This window comes from Sceloporus undulatus, chromosome 1 (assembly GCF_019175285.1).
Source record: "Sceloporus undulatus isolate JIND9_A2432 ecotype Alabama chromosome 1, SceUnd_v1.1, whole genome shotgun sequence".
NCBI classification, from domain to species: domain Eukaryota; kingdom Metazoa; phylum Chordata; class Lepidosauria; order Squamata; family Phrynosomatidae; genus Sceloporus; species Sceloporus undulatus.
Window position 1 is genome coordinate 369,602,129 of NC_056522.1, and position 18,466 is coordinate 369,620,594.

At 41.0% G+C, this 18,466-nt stretch overlaps 1 protein-coding gene across 3 annotated transcripts in view; it reads right to left on the minus strand.

The window, feature by feature from the left end:
* Positions 1-18,466, minus strand: part of SYNE2 (spectrin repeat containing nuclear envelope protein 2) — a 233,730-nt gene that overhangs the window by 20,585 nt on the left and 194,679 nt on the right. For all 3 annotated transcript variants that reach the window (XM_042454459.1, XM_042454452.1, XM_042454444.1), the window contains 2 exons: positions 18,293-18,462; positions 317-479 (listed from right to left, as the gene is read on the minus strand). In XM_042454459.1, coding sequence (XP_042310393.1) covers positions 317-479; positions 18,293-18,462 — 333 coding nt within the window. The remainder of the gene's footprint in view (positions 1-316; positions 480-18,292; positions 18,463-18,466) is intronic.

The window sequence follows — 18,466 nt, forward strand, 5'->3', positions numbered from 1 at the left end:
ATTTTATATAAATTTTATTAACCATTGTATTTAATGGGACTTGAATATTCACAGATTTTGGAATCAAACCCCAGTGGATATCAAGAGCCCACTGTACATTAGGAGATCAAGGCTTAGGGGAAGTTATTTTTCTAGACTACAATTCCTAGAATCCCCTGGCTCAGAAACCTCTGAATTTCCCAAGCATTTGAAGTTCAAATCTTCATGATAAATGCCCCAAATCCATTGCCAAAAGCAGTACCGAGGTCAACCACAAATCATCAAGACCACCATTAGCATGCCCTTTTCAGAAAATCTGTTGTTTCCCCTGTCTGACCTGCTGCTCTGCAAGTCTCTTCTGTATCTCTTGGTCATCACAGATATCATAAACAACAGGTTTGGAGAGCTCAGACTCAATGCGGGCCAGCCAGGTGCGTAGATTACTCATGTTCTTGTCCAGCTGCTGTATGAATGTAAAAGTCTCCTTTAGCTTCTTCACCCTAGAAAGTGGGAGGGACAGAAAACAGAAGGCGATGAAACATGAAAAAAAGATATAAAATGTTTGTCTTATGCTTTTGTTTCTGCTTCACTTATGTATATTCTCTAAGAGTCAACTGCCTTGCATGCCCTGGAATGAATATGGATCATACTGGAGGAACAGATGCTGGCAACAAATATAGGGACTGTCTCTCCTTGAACCTGCCCAGAGTCTAACATATGAATGAGACTCAGTGGATGCTTTCTATTGGTGCATTAACTTCTTCAGGAGGTGTCACTTTAATGTAGGAAATGCTGTGTGCTCTGCATGCATGCCATGGTAAATAAGCAATGCAACAGATTCTTATTTTGTTGGAAATATGCACATCCAGAAGTCGCAGCTGACAGCACATTCCTAGAGTGAAATAGGCATTTAGGCATCCATAAGGCATGATGATGGGTTAGTAGAAATGGGAGTGGTGTAGGCAGATCTTGGAAGAATTACTTTTTGGGGGGGACTGCAGCTCCCTGAAGTTTTGAGTGCTCGAGTCCAAAAATGTTAACATTTGAAAACTCTCAAGGGTATGAAATGCAATGAGGTTTGCAATGTGGAAAAGATTCACAGAAATATTGCTTAAACAAGCGCAGGTATGCAGACATGTCCTGAGGTCAGGGCTGGCCCTTCCATTAGGCAGAATGAGAAAGCCACCTTGGGCGGCAGATTTTGGGTGTGACTGGATTTTTTAACTGACTGAAATGGGAAGAGGTGGCTGTGAGATTTTCTGCATCAGGTGCCAAAATAACACAATTAGTAAAAGCACCCAGCTCCATCAGCTCAGCAACATTCCACTAGCTACCCTGACATTCCTAGTAAAGGAGGAGAGCAAAACCTAGGGTACAAACAATGCCAAAAAGCACAGAGTCTCCAAATACCACCTTGTAGGAGTTTGTTGTCACTATAAAAATGTTTCATTAGCATTGATTGAAACTGCAGCTCCAAAACCATCATGGTGCCTTCAGTTTGCTCCCCCTGCTTACTTTGTAATGCTAATTACTTCTTCAGACAGACTGGCCCAATTAACTAATTTGTTACTTATGCCGGTTGGCATTTCATCAGATCCCCTTCAGGTCCATCATAAAAGCCATGGAAAACAAACACTGGATGTTGAAGAATGTTTTCCAGAATGATGAGGTTAAGGTCAAAATTCCTCAGCAACTTGCACCACTGGTTGTGTGGTCACCAAACCATTCCTATCCCAGCCAAAGCACATGAGTGTGGCCCTAAGAAAAATATGGACCATGAAATCTGGATGTCGATCTGTCAGAAATTCTTTGATTGTGTCTTTCTGCATGGCAGGAGGCTGGATTTGACAACCCTTGAGGTCTCTTCCAACTCTATGATACTATGATTCTATACGCACCCCCCCCCCCCATGTATTGTTTTCAAACACTCTAGCATGCTGGAGCTTGTTCTGTGCTTTAGCTTCTCTGACTTTCTCCCTGAGTGTGCTGGATATTTGTTTGAATACCAATTTGGTGACCCTCCCCTTCCATTTCTTGTACATGTCTCTTTTAAATCTTAGCTCAGCTGAAAGATCTTTAGACACCTCCCATTTCCCCTCCTCATTGGAAATGTTTGAAATTGTGCCTTCAATATCTCACTTTTAAGAAACTCCCATCCACCATGAACTCTCTTCTCTTTTAGTATTCCTGACAATGGGATCACCCCAGTATCTTTCTAAGTTTACTCAAATCAGCTTTCTTAAAATCTGGAATGTTTGTCTGACTATGCTTGGCTTCCTCTTTCACCTATATAACAAATTCCAGGAGAACATCATCACTCCTACTTAAGAATCCTGCCACTTCCACCCCATTAACCAGGTCATCATAGTTGGTTAGGATCAGATTTAAAACAACTGACTGCCTTCTTGTCTCTTCTACCTCCTGCACAATAAAATTGTCTACAAGGCAAGTAAGGAATTTGTTGGACCTTATATTCTGCAAAGAATTTGACTTCCAACAAGTATCAGGATAGCTGAAATCCCCCATTACTACTACATCTCTCATTTCTGAATGTGTGGCCATCTGTTCCTGGAAGGTACCATCCAAGTCCTCACTCTGGTTTGGGGGTCTGTAACAGATCCCTACAATGCCTACACTTTTAAAAAGAAACAAGCCACAGGTAGCAATATATATTTAGGAAAAATTACTTGTTATTCTGAAAACATTTATCTCATTGGGGAAAAATTGGGCCATTTTTATATCTTAATTGCTTTTGTTAAACCAATAGAAGTAATACAGTTTCAATGTGCCTTTAAAGAGTGATGTAACAAATTACTTCTGAGTTACACCAATTGGTGAACCTGGCAACTGTTCACAACAATAATTGTAATGAGCTGCAGTAACAAAGTTCTTTCATTAAAAAAAAAACTTTCCAAGTTGTGTTCAAAATGAAGAAGCTTAATTTACAATGTACCTGTATGTTAGGCAAATTTGAGAAGAGTCACCAAGCCAGTGCAGCAGACCAAGTAGTCAGCAAAAGGCACTGGTAGTGATGGTCACTTGCTAGCACCTAAACACTCCCTCCCCAAAGTATTCTTGTGAGGCTCATCATGCAGAAAGCTGTCATCCTTTCCTGATAGACTAAACTTCAGGGGCTGCAATTTGGCTGATAGCTGCCATTTTATTTTTTCCTGTAGATGTTTGATTAAAATGGACTGATGAGGAAAAATCAAAATGAAGGCTACTGGGTGACTACTTCTCCAAAGTTTTGCAACCCCTTATTGAAAGTAAGCAAGGAAAAATGGCCTTTCAATGTGCCAGCCCACAAGGTAAACTCCTTATCAGTCTTGAAGAGTCAACCACATGAGAAATGGCCCTGCAGAGAGCCCTTTGCTGAGGAAACTCTCAAAATGAGTGATGGCATCATACTATAGAAATGAACAGATTTACTGTAGCACAAGATTTTGTGGCAAGAATCAGTTGCATCCAATGATGAACCCACTCCTGCTCACAAATTTGCCTTTACAATACCACAAAAATTTTTGTAGACAACAAGAGTTCTCACAAGGTTGCAGATTTAAGGTATACTTTGAAAAGTTTGATACAGCCTGGAGAAATATATGCAGAAGCATAGTAAATAAAGGCCCGAACAGACAGGCCAAAATAAAGCTGCTTTGGGTCATTTTGGAAGAATGCTGTTTAAATGCTGCATGCGTCCTAAGAGGCCGGAAGCTGTGCCAAAACCACACTCCAGTTCTAAAGACTAAAGCACAGCTTTGGCACAGCTTCTGGCCTCTTAAAATGTGTGTGTCATTTAAACAGCATACCTCCAAAGTGATCTGAAGCAGCTTTATTTTGGCCTGTCTGTTCGGATCCTGTTTTCTGTATGGCTAGGTTCATGAAAAAGGAGACACAAAAGACTGCAGCAACTATAGAACCATAGTACTAATGTCCCACACAAGCAAAATTATGCATAAATACTGCAACACAGGGTCCTATCATATATGGAGAGACAAATCCCAGAGGTGCAGGCAGGGTTCAGGAAAGAAAAAGGCACTCATATGGCTAATAAATCATAGAGTTGGAAGATACCACATGGGCCATGCAGTCGAACCCCCTGCCATGCAGGAACACACAATCAAAGCACCTGACGTAACGTACAACCTTTGTTTAAAAACCTCCACAAAGAAGGAGACTCCACTACACTCCGAGGGAGTCTGTTCCACTGTCAAACAGCTCTTATTGTCAGGAGGTTCTTCCTAATGTTTAGGTGGAATCTCTTTTCCTGCAGTTTGAATCCACTGCTCTGGGTCCTAGTCTCTGGAGTAGCAGAAAACAAGCTTGCTTCCTCCTCAACATGACATCCCTTCAGATATTTAATCAGGGCTATCATATCACGTTTTAACCTTCTCTCCTCCCAGCTAAACATAACTAGCTCCCTAAGTCTCTCCTCATAGGGCATGGTTTCCAGACCCTTCACCATTTTGATCATCCTCCTTTGGATACGCTCCAGCTACTCAATATTCTTCAAAAAGAAAATTGGCATTCTTTGAAGCCTTTAACTGCATAGATCATGACAAACTATGGAACACTTTTAAAGACATGGCAGTGCCACAATGTTTGATAGTCCTGATGAGAAATCTGTATTTAGGACAAGAGGCAACTGTTAGAATATGGAGAAACAGAACAGTTTCCAAATTTGTAAGGGGTCAGGCAAGGGTGCATATTATCAGATTACTTGTTCAACTTGGATGCAGAAAACATCAGGCAAAGAGCAGGATTACACTCAGAAGAGGAGTGAAGATAGGAGGAAGGAACATCAACCATCTAAGATATGCGGATGACACCATACTACTAGTGGAAAGCATCACAGAGTTGGAATAATTACTGAGGAAGGTCAAGGGACAAAATGCAAAGGCAGGCTTACAGCTGAACATATGACAAAAATAATGACTACAGAGAACCTACATAAATTCAGCCAAGACAATGAGGAAATCCAAACTATTAAAGATTTCTGATGCCTTGGATTAAATATTGAACAGAATGAAGACCTCAATCATGAGATAACAAGAAGACTAGGAATGGAGAGAGCAGCTATGACAGAGTTAGACAAGATCTTAAAAGGTAAAGATGCACAAGTGAGCACTAAAGTTAGAATCATCCATGCCACTGTATGCCCCATCACCATGTGAAAGCTGGATGTCGTGGTGGTGAAGAGTGCTCAGTCAGTGCTAAGGGTAACAAGAGCCTCCATACCATCCTCTGAAACTGGAGACCAGTATTACATCTTGAGTTTCCAATCCAATACAGGAATACAAGGGAAATTGTTACATGCCTTTGTTGCATCCTGTTTGGATTACTGTAACATATTTTATATGACACTGCTTTTGCATCATCATCAGCAGCAGCAGCTTCATTTATATACCGCTTCATACTGAACAAAGCAGTGAGAGCTTGGGAGCTTCAGCTGATTAAAAGAGCTGCAACCAGGTTGTTAACTGGGAGTGGTTATAGGGATCATACAACATCCTTCTTACAATAGGTGCACTGGCTATGGGTCTGTTTTTGGGAACAATTCAAAGTGTTAGACATGACCTATAAAGCCCCATACAAACCAGGACCAGGCCATCTGAAGGTCCATATTCTCCCATATCATCCTGCCCATGTCTTGAGATCTTTTAGGGAGGACTTTCTCTCTGTTCCATCACCCTCACAGATACAGTACATCCAGTAGGAACATATGAGAGGGGCTTATAGTTTACATTTTGTCTTTTGTATGCTTTAATGATAATGGATGTTTATCTATATAGTCGTCCCTCCACATTTACGGGGATTAGGGGAACAGGACCCCTGCGAATGTGGAAAATCCGTGAATAAGGTGAGCCCCTCCTACCTCCCCTCTGCTGCTTGGGATGGTTGACCCCTGCTCGTAACTGGTTTTGGGAAGCCACTTGAAGGGGCAGGGGGAAGAGGCACAAGCACACACTCTTCCTGGCTGCTCCCTCCTTCGTAGACTTTTTCCCCCCATGGAAAAAATCCAAAGAAAGGAGGAAGGGGAGGAGTGTGTGCTGGGGGCTTAACATTTGCAAATAATCAAAACCGCAACTATTAAGTCTGTGAATGGGGAGGGAGAAGTGTAGTTGTTTTAACTTTGTAAGCTGCCTTGACTTTCAGGATTGGGGGGTGGGTAAGAATTGAGTGTGTGTGTGTGTGTGTGTGTGTGTGTGTGTGCGCGCGCGCGTGCGCGCACACACACACATCTATATATACTGTAGATGTGAGCGTGTATAGACTGGAGCTGGTGTAGTGGTTTGAGTGTTGGACCTGGAATCTGGAAAACCATGGTTTGAATCCCGTTTCAGCCACTGGAACATCCTGGGTGACTGTGGGCAAGTCACACTCTCTCAGCTTTAGAAGAAGATAATGGAAAACCTTCTTTTAATATATCCTGCCAAGTAAACCACATGAAAAATTCTCCTGAGGGCTGTTATAAGTAGGAAATGAAGGAACACAACAACAGCAGCAGCAGCTGTTGTGTGTGGTAATAGCAATAATAAAACAGTGCAGACATTGTCCTAACCAGTTGCCCACTGGAAAAGCCCTGATTATGTATTCTTGCACAGCACGGGGTTGGACAGGATGGCTCTTATGGCTTCTTCCAATTTTATGATTCTAAGAAGTATATCTCTTCAGGTTTCCCCATATTATGATCAACAGAAGGAAGGCACTTATACTGTAAGTCAACCTTTCACAAAAAGAGTTCAGGATGGTTTTCCAAATGTTAAAAATACATGCTGAATCTCTCTTATCTAGAATTCCAAAATACTCCAATATTTAAAATTGTCCACATGGATGACTGAGATAGTGACACTTTTGTTTGGTGATTTTCAATGTACACTAACATTGTTTCATGCACAAAATTATTGTATAAAATTTCATTATTAATGGCTTTCATTATTTTGGAAACAAAATTTTTGGTTATAGGAAAACGGAAAATAAGCTTGGACTCATCACCTTGCAAATCAGACAAGATGTAATGCCAGTAGTGCAGGAAGCACTGAAAACCATACTGTGCCTTTTGAATTTTTTTTTTTAAAATCATCATTGCTAATGCCAACAGCAGCATAAAAATAAAGATTTGTGTTTTCACTTTGATGGAGCGATATCTGATTTTACTGTAATACAGGTTTATATTTCAGTATAAGCATCATTCTAACCAGGGAGTTGATATTCTATTTAGTGTTGATAAATAGGCTGTGAAATTCAAGCATCATTGCTAATCACCATTACTGAGTATAATTAATTTGCAGCCTTAAAAATAAACAACCAGCCATTTGGATCTGTAAGCCTTCTGGCTTGATACATGGCAGACGGTACTTCCCTCCCATCAAAAAAAGGCTCAAAAGATACAAATCACTAGAAAGCATCACACATTTTTTTTTATAAAGGCCTTGCTTTTATATTTTAAATGGAAGGTGGGGTTAACATGGTTCCACACATGACATGAGCAGTGCACCAGTCCAGCCTTTGTGCCAATGAATTCTAGTATAAAAGTTAATTGTAATGTTTGTTTAACACATGGAGAAGGCTACTAAAAAAAGAATTAACACCCCCCCCCCACAAAAAGCCAAACCACCCCACAGCAAAATAAACCAGAAGCACTATGCCTTTCCATCGATTTTCTCATACTGCAGCAGCTACTAAGCTGCTCTGACAGCGGTGTAGAGAGCAAATAGCTAATTTAACATGGCTGGGGTAGGTTAGCTCCAAATGCCATTCATTCCCCCCATGGTCCGCAATCCCCCACCCCAATCCTTTCTCAGTCTGTCAAAGACAAATGCACCCACTGTACACACACTTGCACACACACACATCCATCCAGGCTGGCACTGTCTGGGCCCATCCCCCAAGACAGCCACTGCAGAGCACGGCTAGGCGTCATCTTCTTCTTTCACATTACACGTTTCTATTCTTACCAGACCCCCTTGATGAGCAGAAATGCACTTACTGTTGATAAGGGAAAACCATTCCTTATAGCTTATCAATCCAAAGCTGCAAGGTAGAGCTTCTGAGTGAGCAAAGCACTCAGGGAAAAGGAAACCCCTCCTCTACAGATGCCCTATTTAATAACACTGCCTTAGCATCTCCTATCGAAAAGAAAGGAGAGAAAAAGCACAGATCTCTCCCCTCCGCCTCTTCTAAGCCCTAGGCAGGGAGTCAGATGCATGCATGCATGCTTACAGAGAGAGAGATGGATGGACACACTCCCTGTGAAGTGAATGCCACCTTCTTCTTTTCTGTTGTATTCAGACTTGTCAATATTAGTTCTACTCAAAAGCTTGAAATCTGACAAATAAAAAAATGGGATGCTTTCATTCTGGCACACCAGAATCTATGTGAGATGTGATGGAGGTGAGGGATATTTTGGAGGTTTAAGGGAGGGTAAATGATGGAGCTGTCATTTCTCTTAAAAGGGTATGAGAAAAAAAAAGATTTCTATATATTCAGAGTGCTGAATGCATATGTGTATGTGTGTAGAGGATAATCAAGTTACATACTGCTCTGACAAAGACCACTGTGGAAGATCAATATTTTTCTGTCAGTTCCAGATCTATTCATTTATTCTGTGTGGAAGGACATGTGCACAAATAAATGGAGTGTATGGGGGGAGGGAGCATGCACACATACATATTAATATAGATTTAAGAGGCTGATATAAGAACAGGTCAAACAGAGTTGCACTTTACAGAGATTACAGTGACACAGGAGCCAATGTAGTATAATGTTTTGGGTCTTCAGTTCTGAACAAAGGAGAACTGGATCATCCATAAGCCTCACTGTGTGACCATGAACCAATCTGGAGCTTACTCAAAAAATGTAGTTTTGAAGGAAGAGGTCCTTCTACAAGTAATGGAATAACATTTTAATAAAATATATTAGATCTAGTTGCCTGAACAATTTCTAATTTTAGCTCCATGGACCACAACAAAAGTATGAAAGACCTGGGGAAAAAATCAGTTTACAAAATAAAAACATTTTGGCTTCATTGCCTGGAAGAGATTCTTTCTTTTTATTTATTAAAATATTATATTGGTTTCTAATACACCATAAATGGACTACTCATCAATCCTAAACAACACATATCTACACGACACTGCCTACCTGCAGTGTGCAGGGATCTTGGAACAGTAATGGGTTCTGATCCACACACCCCACACAGCTGGAGACCTCATAACCCTAATATAAAATTTGGTGGCAAGCTAATAATTGTGACGACCACATCTGGGTGTTTGATAAGAACAATTTTCTTAAGTCATTTGGAAAACTTAAATCAGAATTCATCCTCTCCAAATTTTCCTTTTGGCAATATCTGCAATTCACATACACATCTGAGAGTCATATTTGGTGCACATGCCCTGGCAATACCCAAGACTGCTGAGATTTTGTGATTTTTAATCATGGTGGAGGATTTCCCCATAGGTGCACATATTTCTGCATCACTGTGCTAGAGCTCAGCTGAACCCTGTGTTTGATGAACTATGGAACGAACAGGCCACAAACTAGGAAAACCATTAGCTGCCTCCCTTAGAAACATCACAAAATTCTCCTTGGATCTGCAGTTGCCTGGAGAAGATTCAAACCTGATGTGATGAGTTGAAGCAACAAATGGCAGCTGTGTGCCAAGCTGTTGCCTCCTGTGCCGTAATGTGGGTAAGAAACATCACAGGGTTTGTAGTAGGGAAATTCCCTCTGGCCTCTCCACAAGCCAGACAATGTCCTTGATGTTACAATGAGCTTCTCCAGCTTACATCTTATTCAAGAATCCCTGTTCCTTCAACTTTCTCACACGGTGTAGGTGGAAGATGAGTGAACTGTACTCTGATTCAGGAATCCAATGCACCCAGGCCTTGGCATTTTGAGGTAGTAGCAGCTACCTTCATTTCTCCTTCATGGTCCCTTCATGGGACAGGTGGAGAAGAGGGTCAACTGAAGCTGCAGCTTTTGCCAGTTTAAATGTTGTACCATTTCCCTTCTGTATTGCAAGTGGTACAGATATCAGGAGAAGCTGTGTGGTTTTCAAAAAACTATGCAGTTTCCTGTAAATGCAGGGGGGAAGTCCCACTGTCCCTGAAGCTATGGGACAAAAAGTTATTCATTGTCCTTGACATCCATCAAGACTAAAAATATATATCAAGATTTACCATTAGTAGAAGACATCTACCCACCTGAAAATCCACCTGTTGAATTAAGTGGCCAACTACTTTGGCACACAGATATTTTCTTGATTGTTCCTACTCAAGTTTTAATGGACTACCAGGGTTGGCCACAAGGCAGTGAATCTACTCTGAGTTTTATCCTCATTCCTCCCACAACTGTTCCATGTTGAACAGGAGCTCTGTCAGTGCTAGATCCTAGCTTGACATCAAGTGTGTGGGAGGAGTACCAGTAAAATCCCAAGTGGATTTATTGTCCCCATAGTGGGAGATCTAGCCTGCTGTTGTTATATGTCATCAAGTCAACTCCAATGTATAGCAACCCTACCATCGGGCTTTCTTGGTAAGATTGATTCAGCGGAGATTTATCTTTGCCTTTCTATAAGGTGGAGAGAGTGTGACGCAGTGGGTTTCAATGGCTGAGAATGGGTTAGAAACCTGGTCTTCCAGAGTCCTAGTGCAGCATTCAAACTACTACAACCAGGCTGGTTCATCCTACTAGCATTAGGAATAAGAAAACATAAAATCAGATACTCTAAAAGGCAAGGAAGCAGCATAATACTGCAAAAAGGTGTCATTTCTCATTATGATGGCTGCATCAAATTTCATGCCTGCCCTTTTCATTTTAATTTGTTTGTCATTAAGGGGAAAACTAAACATAATGGAAGGCACACTTTAGGCAGGGACCTCTTAAATGTCACATCTCAAATTTAACATTTATTCAACATTACTGTCTATTTTAAAGGAAAGGGGGGGGGGGGGGGGGGGAAGCAGTTAAATTATGCTAATTTGCATAATTTCAGTTCACCTGGCAAACAGGAATTCTTCAGTCTTTTTGTGAGATTTCATTTTTTATTTTATTATTCTTTTTTTGCAGAAACAGAAATTGTGGTAGGCAGGCCGTGCAGAATAAGAGGGATAAAAGAGAAGAGGCATGGTCTTATGGTGGTGGAGGTGGATTCTGAGGAGAAAGGAAACAAACTGATGCTGTTCCTAACACTGTTACCTCAAGACATACTGGGACACAAATAAACCAACTAAGCTGTGGCCCTCCTCTTACTAACGCATAGGTAGACACTGACATGCTCTTACATATCGTTCCCAGTTAATTTTAACTGATCATGCTGTGGAATATTTTCTTTATGGGACAGATCCACATTGTCTCCCATTGCCTGCCCTTAATAGGAAGCCAGATTTACCACCTCTGGCAACTGACTCATATTGTCCTATATTAGGGCTACTAATCTATTCCATAGAAATTATTTCATTAGCAGTTATTTCTCCAAAAGATTCTTCAGTTATGAAATTGCATAAGTCACAAGGCCTGATCAATAGCACATTGACAAAATTCACATCATTCTGAGGTTCTCATACATTCATGATACCTGCCATGCATACACATCGGGAAAATAGGTGTTTCCCTACTTTCTTGGTTAAATACCATGACAGAACTTTACACAGCAATGTCTGCTGTTTCCCAGGAATACATTATTATAGCACATATGTATATGTGCTATACGCCTGGGGATGTATGTTCCTGGACTTACTGTGGAAATGCACAACTGTGGTTAATAGTGAACCCTATTGAAACAAGTGACTTCCAGCAGATATCAACCATGGAATTGCACTGGAGGACCTAGGGATTCCTAAGAAACTACTCCACAATGTCCTCCACAATGTATGCCACAAACATACCATACAATTGTGGTGGGGGACCTAGGAAATATTTATATATGGGTAAGTGAAACCATGGATACTGGTCCCATGGATATGGGGTTTGTAATGTTATATGCGGGTGCACTATACGCAGTCTTACGCGCTCAAGCCACGTGGCAGCACACGGGGTGATGCATCCCATTCGGATAAACGGGACGTGCGCCTGTGGTGTGCGCATGCCGCTGTGCGCATGAGCCCCATTCACATGAATGGGGCTCCAGCATAGGCGGAATTTGCCATACATGGGGGGGGGGTCCGGAATGGATCCCCCGCATAAGGCAAGGTTCATCTGTATGTATACATCAGCAGAGCATTTTACACAGCAGTGCAAGCAAGCAACAAAGAAAAAAAAGGGGGAGGGGGATAAAGGTCTCTTCCCCAAGAAGCTTGCAATCTAAATGTAAAGACTAAGAAGACAAACAAAGAGGGAGTGAAAGGGAGAGTAATGATGGATACATGAGAGCAAAGGCATGTTAACACACAAATTACTATTAAGATAAATAAAAAATGTGACAGTATTCACATCTTTAGGAGCAGCATGCATACTTTCTTTAAATATTAACAGCTGGTGTAGATGGAAGCAGCCAAATCAGGACTTGAATGGTGAGGGATGATTAATCCTTGACTTGTCATGGTCCCAATTTTAATCAGAGGACTTTTTGGAGCTATTGGCAATGGGCTCCCATTGTTTACAACAGAAGCTTTTCTCCAACTACAGATAGTTGCTATTACAAATACCAGAGGCTGGTATTACTCTCCAAGTTGCCCAGATATCATGGCTGGGAGATTCTGAGTTTCAGTTTCCAAAGTTAATATTTACAGGCTCTGGAAAATATTACTGCAAATATGTTCTCTTACCTCACATTAGGATAGGGTGGGGCTAAAGTTACATGACCACAGCTTTCCTTCCTCCAGCCATATCATGTCATGTCAATCTATCTTGGGTTCCTGCACTAATTATCTCTGTGTTTTGTTTGTTTTTAATGAAACCATTCGCATCTAGCCTGGCTCTTAGAATTGTTTCACACCTTCTTGGTTCTGCATGGAAGAATTGATCTGACACACTAGAGCACAAAAAGATATAATTAGAAGATACATCTTGCAGGAGCGAACACAATCCCAAAACAGATTGGAACAACTGACCATAGCCCCTTTAAATCTAGTATGTCATCACAAAACTCCCCCTTTCTCCCGCCTCATAAAATCCCAAACCCTGCTATGAGAAAAACGCTTTCAGAAGATTCACATGCATTCATGCAAATGTATCACATATAAAACAGAACAGATGCCTGTATGTTGTTATCTTGTCGTCATTGCTTTCTTTTCTCCAGATATACACTGAGTTCCCAGAACTCATCCTGGTTAGATGCACTCCCAACTCCAGCTGCTTCCAAGCACAAACAAAGCCTCTGTGAATGGCACAAGCCAAGCATGTATTGGCACAATGGATGTGCTAAAAGGCTTGATGCAACTGGTGCCATATGGCAAAGCTGAGCTTGTCTCTGTGAACTATGAGAAGCATGTCATGGACTGAACAGAGGCCTCACCTAATTTATCCATCTGTCTCAGGGCACTTATTGGTTTAAGGTGATGTGAGTTGTTTACTGCAATGAACAGATTTAACCAGGGGCTTTCCGTTTGGGTGTCACTGAAGTGCTTCTAAGATTTATTGTATATACTCATGTATAAATCTAGAAATTTTAGTCAAAAAATTGACCCAAAACATCTGAGTCGATTTATCCATGGGTCAATGTAAGATCTGTAGTTTAACTCTTATTACAAAAAGGAAACATCCCCTAGTAAAAGGCAAGAGAATAATCTGTTCTGGAAGCACTGACCCCCCTCTACTCTCTCATCCCTCCAACCTTTAGTGTGAGCACAGTTATGTCTGATGAAATTTTGTAAGTTCTTTGGCATTGTTTTCCTTTGCTTCATTCTTTAGATCCTTTCCTATATGCCCCTAAGTTTTACCCTTGACTTATCCAAGGATGATATCAACATCTATAATTTTGGTCCCCAAACTTGTCCTCAACTTATACATGAGGTTGATTTATAGTCGAGTATATACGGCACTTAGTATTTGTACTTAGCGCTTAGTGGTTCTCAATCTACTATTATGGCAGTGTCTGTCTCTCTGCATTGGGACTCTGTTGGTATGGACATTTAAATATGGTTGCATATGTTTTATAATTGTATTCTTCTGACCTGGATCCTAAACACAGCTTGGAGAAGTTATCTTTTGGATTACAAAGCAATAGCAACGACAACAAACCAAAGCTGGCTTTTGAAAGTTGCAGTCCATAAAAGTAACCAAGGGTCTTCTCCGTTAATGCCCCTTGAGTCTAGGATGCTTTTTTGTAGAAGGTCAGATTGGCTCACTCTTTGCTATTCTTCCACTGGCAGGAGAAAACAGGCTTTGAAAAACTGGCAAGCATTCCAACAGGCTTTTCCAAATTAATGCTTTAAATGCCACGTTTGGGGTTGTGGCAGTGAGAAGGTTTTACAATATTATATTGTCTGTAATTGTTAACATGATTAACAAGGTGGAAGCAATTCTGGATGGAGTAGAAACAGTTATTTACTGACTCTGACTCCGGCTTCAAAATAACAACTAATAATATTGAATGCCTAGATTGTTGTACAGTTACTTTCGTAAGAACTCAGGAAAGTTTTCTTGTTCAGGAATTTTAACTGAGTAAATATATTTGATAAATATATATATGATAAATAAATATATTCTATCAATCTAAGTAGCCTGATGATTCATTTAGTGGTGATAATTTTACTACAGTAAAAATTTATGTCTAATTAATATACATTTGCCATTTATGAAGGAATCAGAGCTGGACAGTAGAAAATTGAGGAGTCAAAGATTTGGCATATTGACTTCCCAGCCCTGGAAGTACATCATTGACTACTTTTCCAAGCTCTGGTGCCATAATATACTGGGGATGGATGCATTCTCAAATTTTGAGAAAATGGTGAATCGTGAAGATATAGGCAGTAGTACAAGGATGGGACCTTTTCCTCTATCATGAGTTGAATTCCAGGTGGGAGGTCGCAGAGGCTAATTTTTCAGGAGCTGCAACCTGACAGGATGTGACACCAAAGTGGTGGCCATCTCATTATCTCTCTTTCTGTTAACGTTTCCCCTGTTTCCTCTTCCTTGTCTAGTGGGCTGCTGGGAAATTGGCAGATCTTTCTTGCCAGAAATCTGAACTGAATAGACACAAAACTTAAGATAAGAGCTGCACTGCCTACTCCTACTGCGGCAAGTAAACTTTTAAAAAATATTTTACTTTATTTCATTTGTATACTGCCTTTCTCCCTGAGTGGGAGCCCAAGACAGCTTGCTGCATATCTTCAAGATGTTTTTTTACTTATGGCAGCCATAAAGTGAACCTATTTTCTTAGTAAGATTGTTCAGAGGAGGCTTGTCATTGCCTTCTCCTTAGCCTGAGACAGTGTGACTTGCCTAAGGTCATCCAGTAGATTTCTGTGGCTGAGCAGTAATTTGAACTCTGGTCTCCCAGAGTCCTAGTCCAAAACTCAAATCACTACACCACTCTGGCTCTCAAGGAACTATTTTAAAAGTTGGGGGGGGGGGGAGATGTGTATAATGTTTTGTGCTAGTGGAAGAATTTCTCTGCATGTACTGACTGCAGAGGTATATACATTTCCCCATAATTTTTTTTCCTTTTAAAAGAAATGTTTGCAATGCCAGGCATGAATTAAGGTATATGTTATTATTCTCTTGACCAATAACATTATTATTATTATTATTATTATTATTATTATTATTATTATTATTCCTGTCTTATTTCCAGATTGGGACTCAAAGTGGTTTACAGCAATTTAAAAAAAGTGTTAAAATCCACAAGATATAAAACTTAAAGCATAATTATCTCATATTCAAGTCTTCCTCATCTTCCCACAACAATGAATCTTTGCCTTTGCTTTTGCTAGCTAATTATGTATACATAGGAGGCAGACAAATGCATGATGGGATAGTGTGAAGACAAAAGTAAAGCTATCTAAACATTACGGGGAGAGGAATGAGATATTAACACAGGGGCTCTGTTTACAGCAGCAGCTCCAAGCAGAGCATGGTTCATCTTTCTCCATTCACTTTGAAATATATAACAAACAAGCTTACACCTACAATGTTAGAATGTATACCCCAGTATAAACATCTCAGTCCTGCCACAGCAACTAAGGATTAATTCTACCCGGGATTCAACATAGACCCATGGTATTTTCCTTCAGTTCCAAAAAATTCTAACCTAGCAGTAACTTTAAACTTCATTTGGGAGTTTAGAAACAAAGCTATATGCATCCAAAGAAAAGGGGCAAGCAATGGTATAAAAGGAATATGAACACAGCAAATATAAGAGTTGTAGGTGAGAATGATTTTCAGTGCACTGTGGTCCCTCCACATTCGCTGGGGTTAGGGGCAAAGGGCCCCTGTAAATGTGGAAAAATCACAAATAAAAAGACACTATTTATTCTGTCTAACAGAGCACCTCTCTAGAAATCTCCAGGTCCTCCAGTACAACTCTATGGTCAGCTTCTGCCAGAAGTTGGTCACAGAATCATGGGGGAGGACCTCGGGGGCCCTGGTGGTGCAGTGATTAAATGCTTCTCACAGGCACAAGCTTGTGTTTTCGATCCTGCAGGACTCTAGGGTTGACTCGGCCTTGCAGCCTTCCACAGATCACTAAAATGAGTACCCAGCTTGTTAGGGCAATTAGCTTATACATTGTAAAACTGTTTAGGGAGTGCTTAAGTACACTGATAAGCAGTATAGAAATGTATTTGCTATTGCTATTACATTACCATGGCCCCAATCCAGCGTGAAAAGGGGCAGTCTGTCGAGCCCCATAGTCTGTATCACCTGCTATTCATCTGTGGTTTCTCATCTAAGTACTAACCATGACAAACCCTGCTTATCTTCCAAGATCATATGGGATCTGGTACTATTGGTGGCCATGATTGTTAGGGCTACTGGAATTTGTAGTCCTACAACCTTTGGAAGGATTAATGATTCCCACCTCCGGTGGAGACATTAATGAACAATCTCGACCGGACTCACTCATTACAAACAAAAAGGAAAGGGGGGGGGGGAGGAGGAGGAGAGGGAAGGAATCTAGTAGCACCTTTTAGACTAATTTATTTCAGCATATGTTTTCATGGATATCAGTCTACTTGTTCAGATGCACTATTGGGAGATGCATCTGAAAAGGTTGAGTCATATCCAGGAAAGCTCATGCTGAAATAAATCAATTCATCTTGAAATATGCCTCTTTTCCTTTTTATGCAGTGCCTGACAGCTATGTTTTTGAAAAGTCTGCATAGGACAGTTTCCTTCTCTCTGAGTATATGCTTAACAGCAAGTTTCAGTCAAACAGCCAATCACAGAACCCTAGTAAGGTCACCTATATGTTTGCAAACTGCACTTCTGGCGAATTCATATATTTACATATTAGACATATACTTTAAGAAACACAGAGGGGAAGCATTTCTGAGAGTTTTATAAGTTTCTTTTTCTCTGTGAATCTAATCTGAAGCTCATCAATGTGTACCATCACTTTCAGTTCTATACTGCTCAGGTGAATGCGACGGTCAAGAGCACCTGTCATCAGCTTCGGCTTATTCGCCAGCTGCGCCCATACCTGGCCCAGAGGGACCTAGAAACTGTTGTACATGCTCTGGTAACTTCGAGACTGGATTTCTGCAATGTACTCTACATGGGGCAACCCTTATACCAAACCCGGAAGCTACAGATGGTGCAAAACATGGCAGCCAGGCTGGTCACTGGAGTTTCCAGGACCAGCCATATAACACCGGTGTTGAAAGACCTTCACTGGCTGCCTATTCGTTTCCGGGCCCAATATAAGGCGTTGGTGATTACCTATAAAGCCCTAAATGGCTTGGGCCCAGGATACCTGAAGGACCGCCTCTCCCCGTATATTCCGTCCCGCACCCTCAGAACATCCGGGCAGCTATTACTGAAGGTGCCGGGCGCTAGGCTCTCTTCCGTCACAAGGTGGACCTTTTCCATCGCCGCCCCGGCCCTTTGGAACACGTTGCCCGCCGAGCTCCGCTCGACTACCTCCCTGGCCCAATTTAAAAAGGATCTGAAGACCTTTTTATTCCAGCAAGCGTTCCCCCCATAAAAATCCTAAGGGCCTCCCTCCTCTTCCGTGGCCATGAGGATGGGCTAATGGGGCTTGTTATTTTTATTTTTATTGTATAATGCTCTGTCTTGCTTTTAACCTATTGTATGTATATTGTATAATGTATGTAAACCGCCCTGATCCAAGGAAGGCGCGGTATATAAATAAAACTTTTATTATTATTTATTATTATACTAATTAGTGAAGCTCAGCTGTTTCTTTTCTTACCGTCCTCCAATGACGTCAAAGAGATGTTGCCACCGGTCATTAATTTTATTGAGTTTCTCATCAATTTCAGCCACTCTGCTCTTGTTGCTGTCCTTGATCAGTTGGTCACCCATTTGCTTGAGATGAATTAGTTTGTTTTCACTGAACATGTTGATTTCTTCCATGCAATCCTTC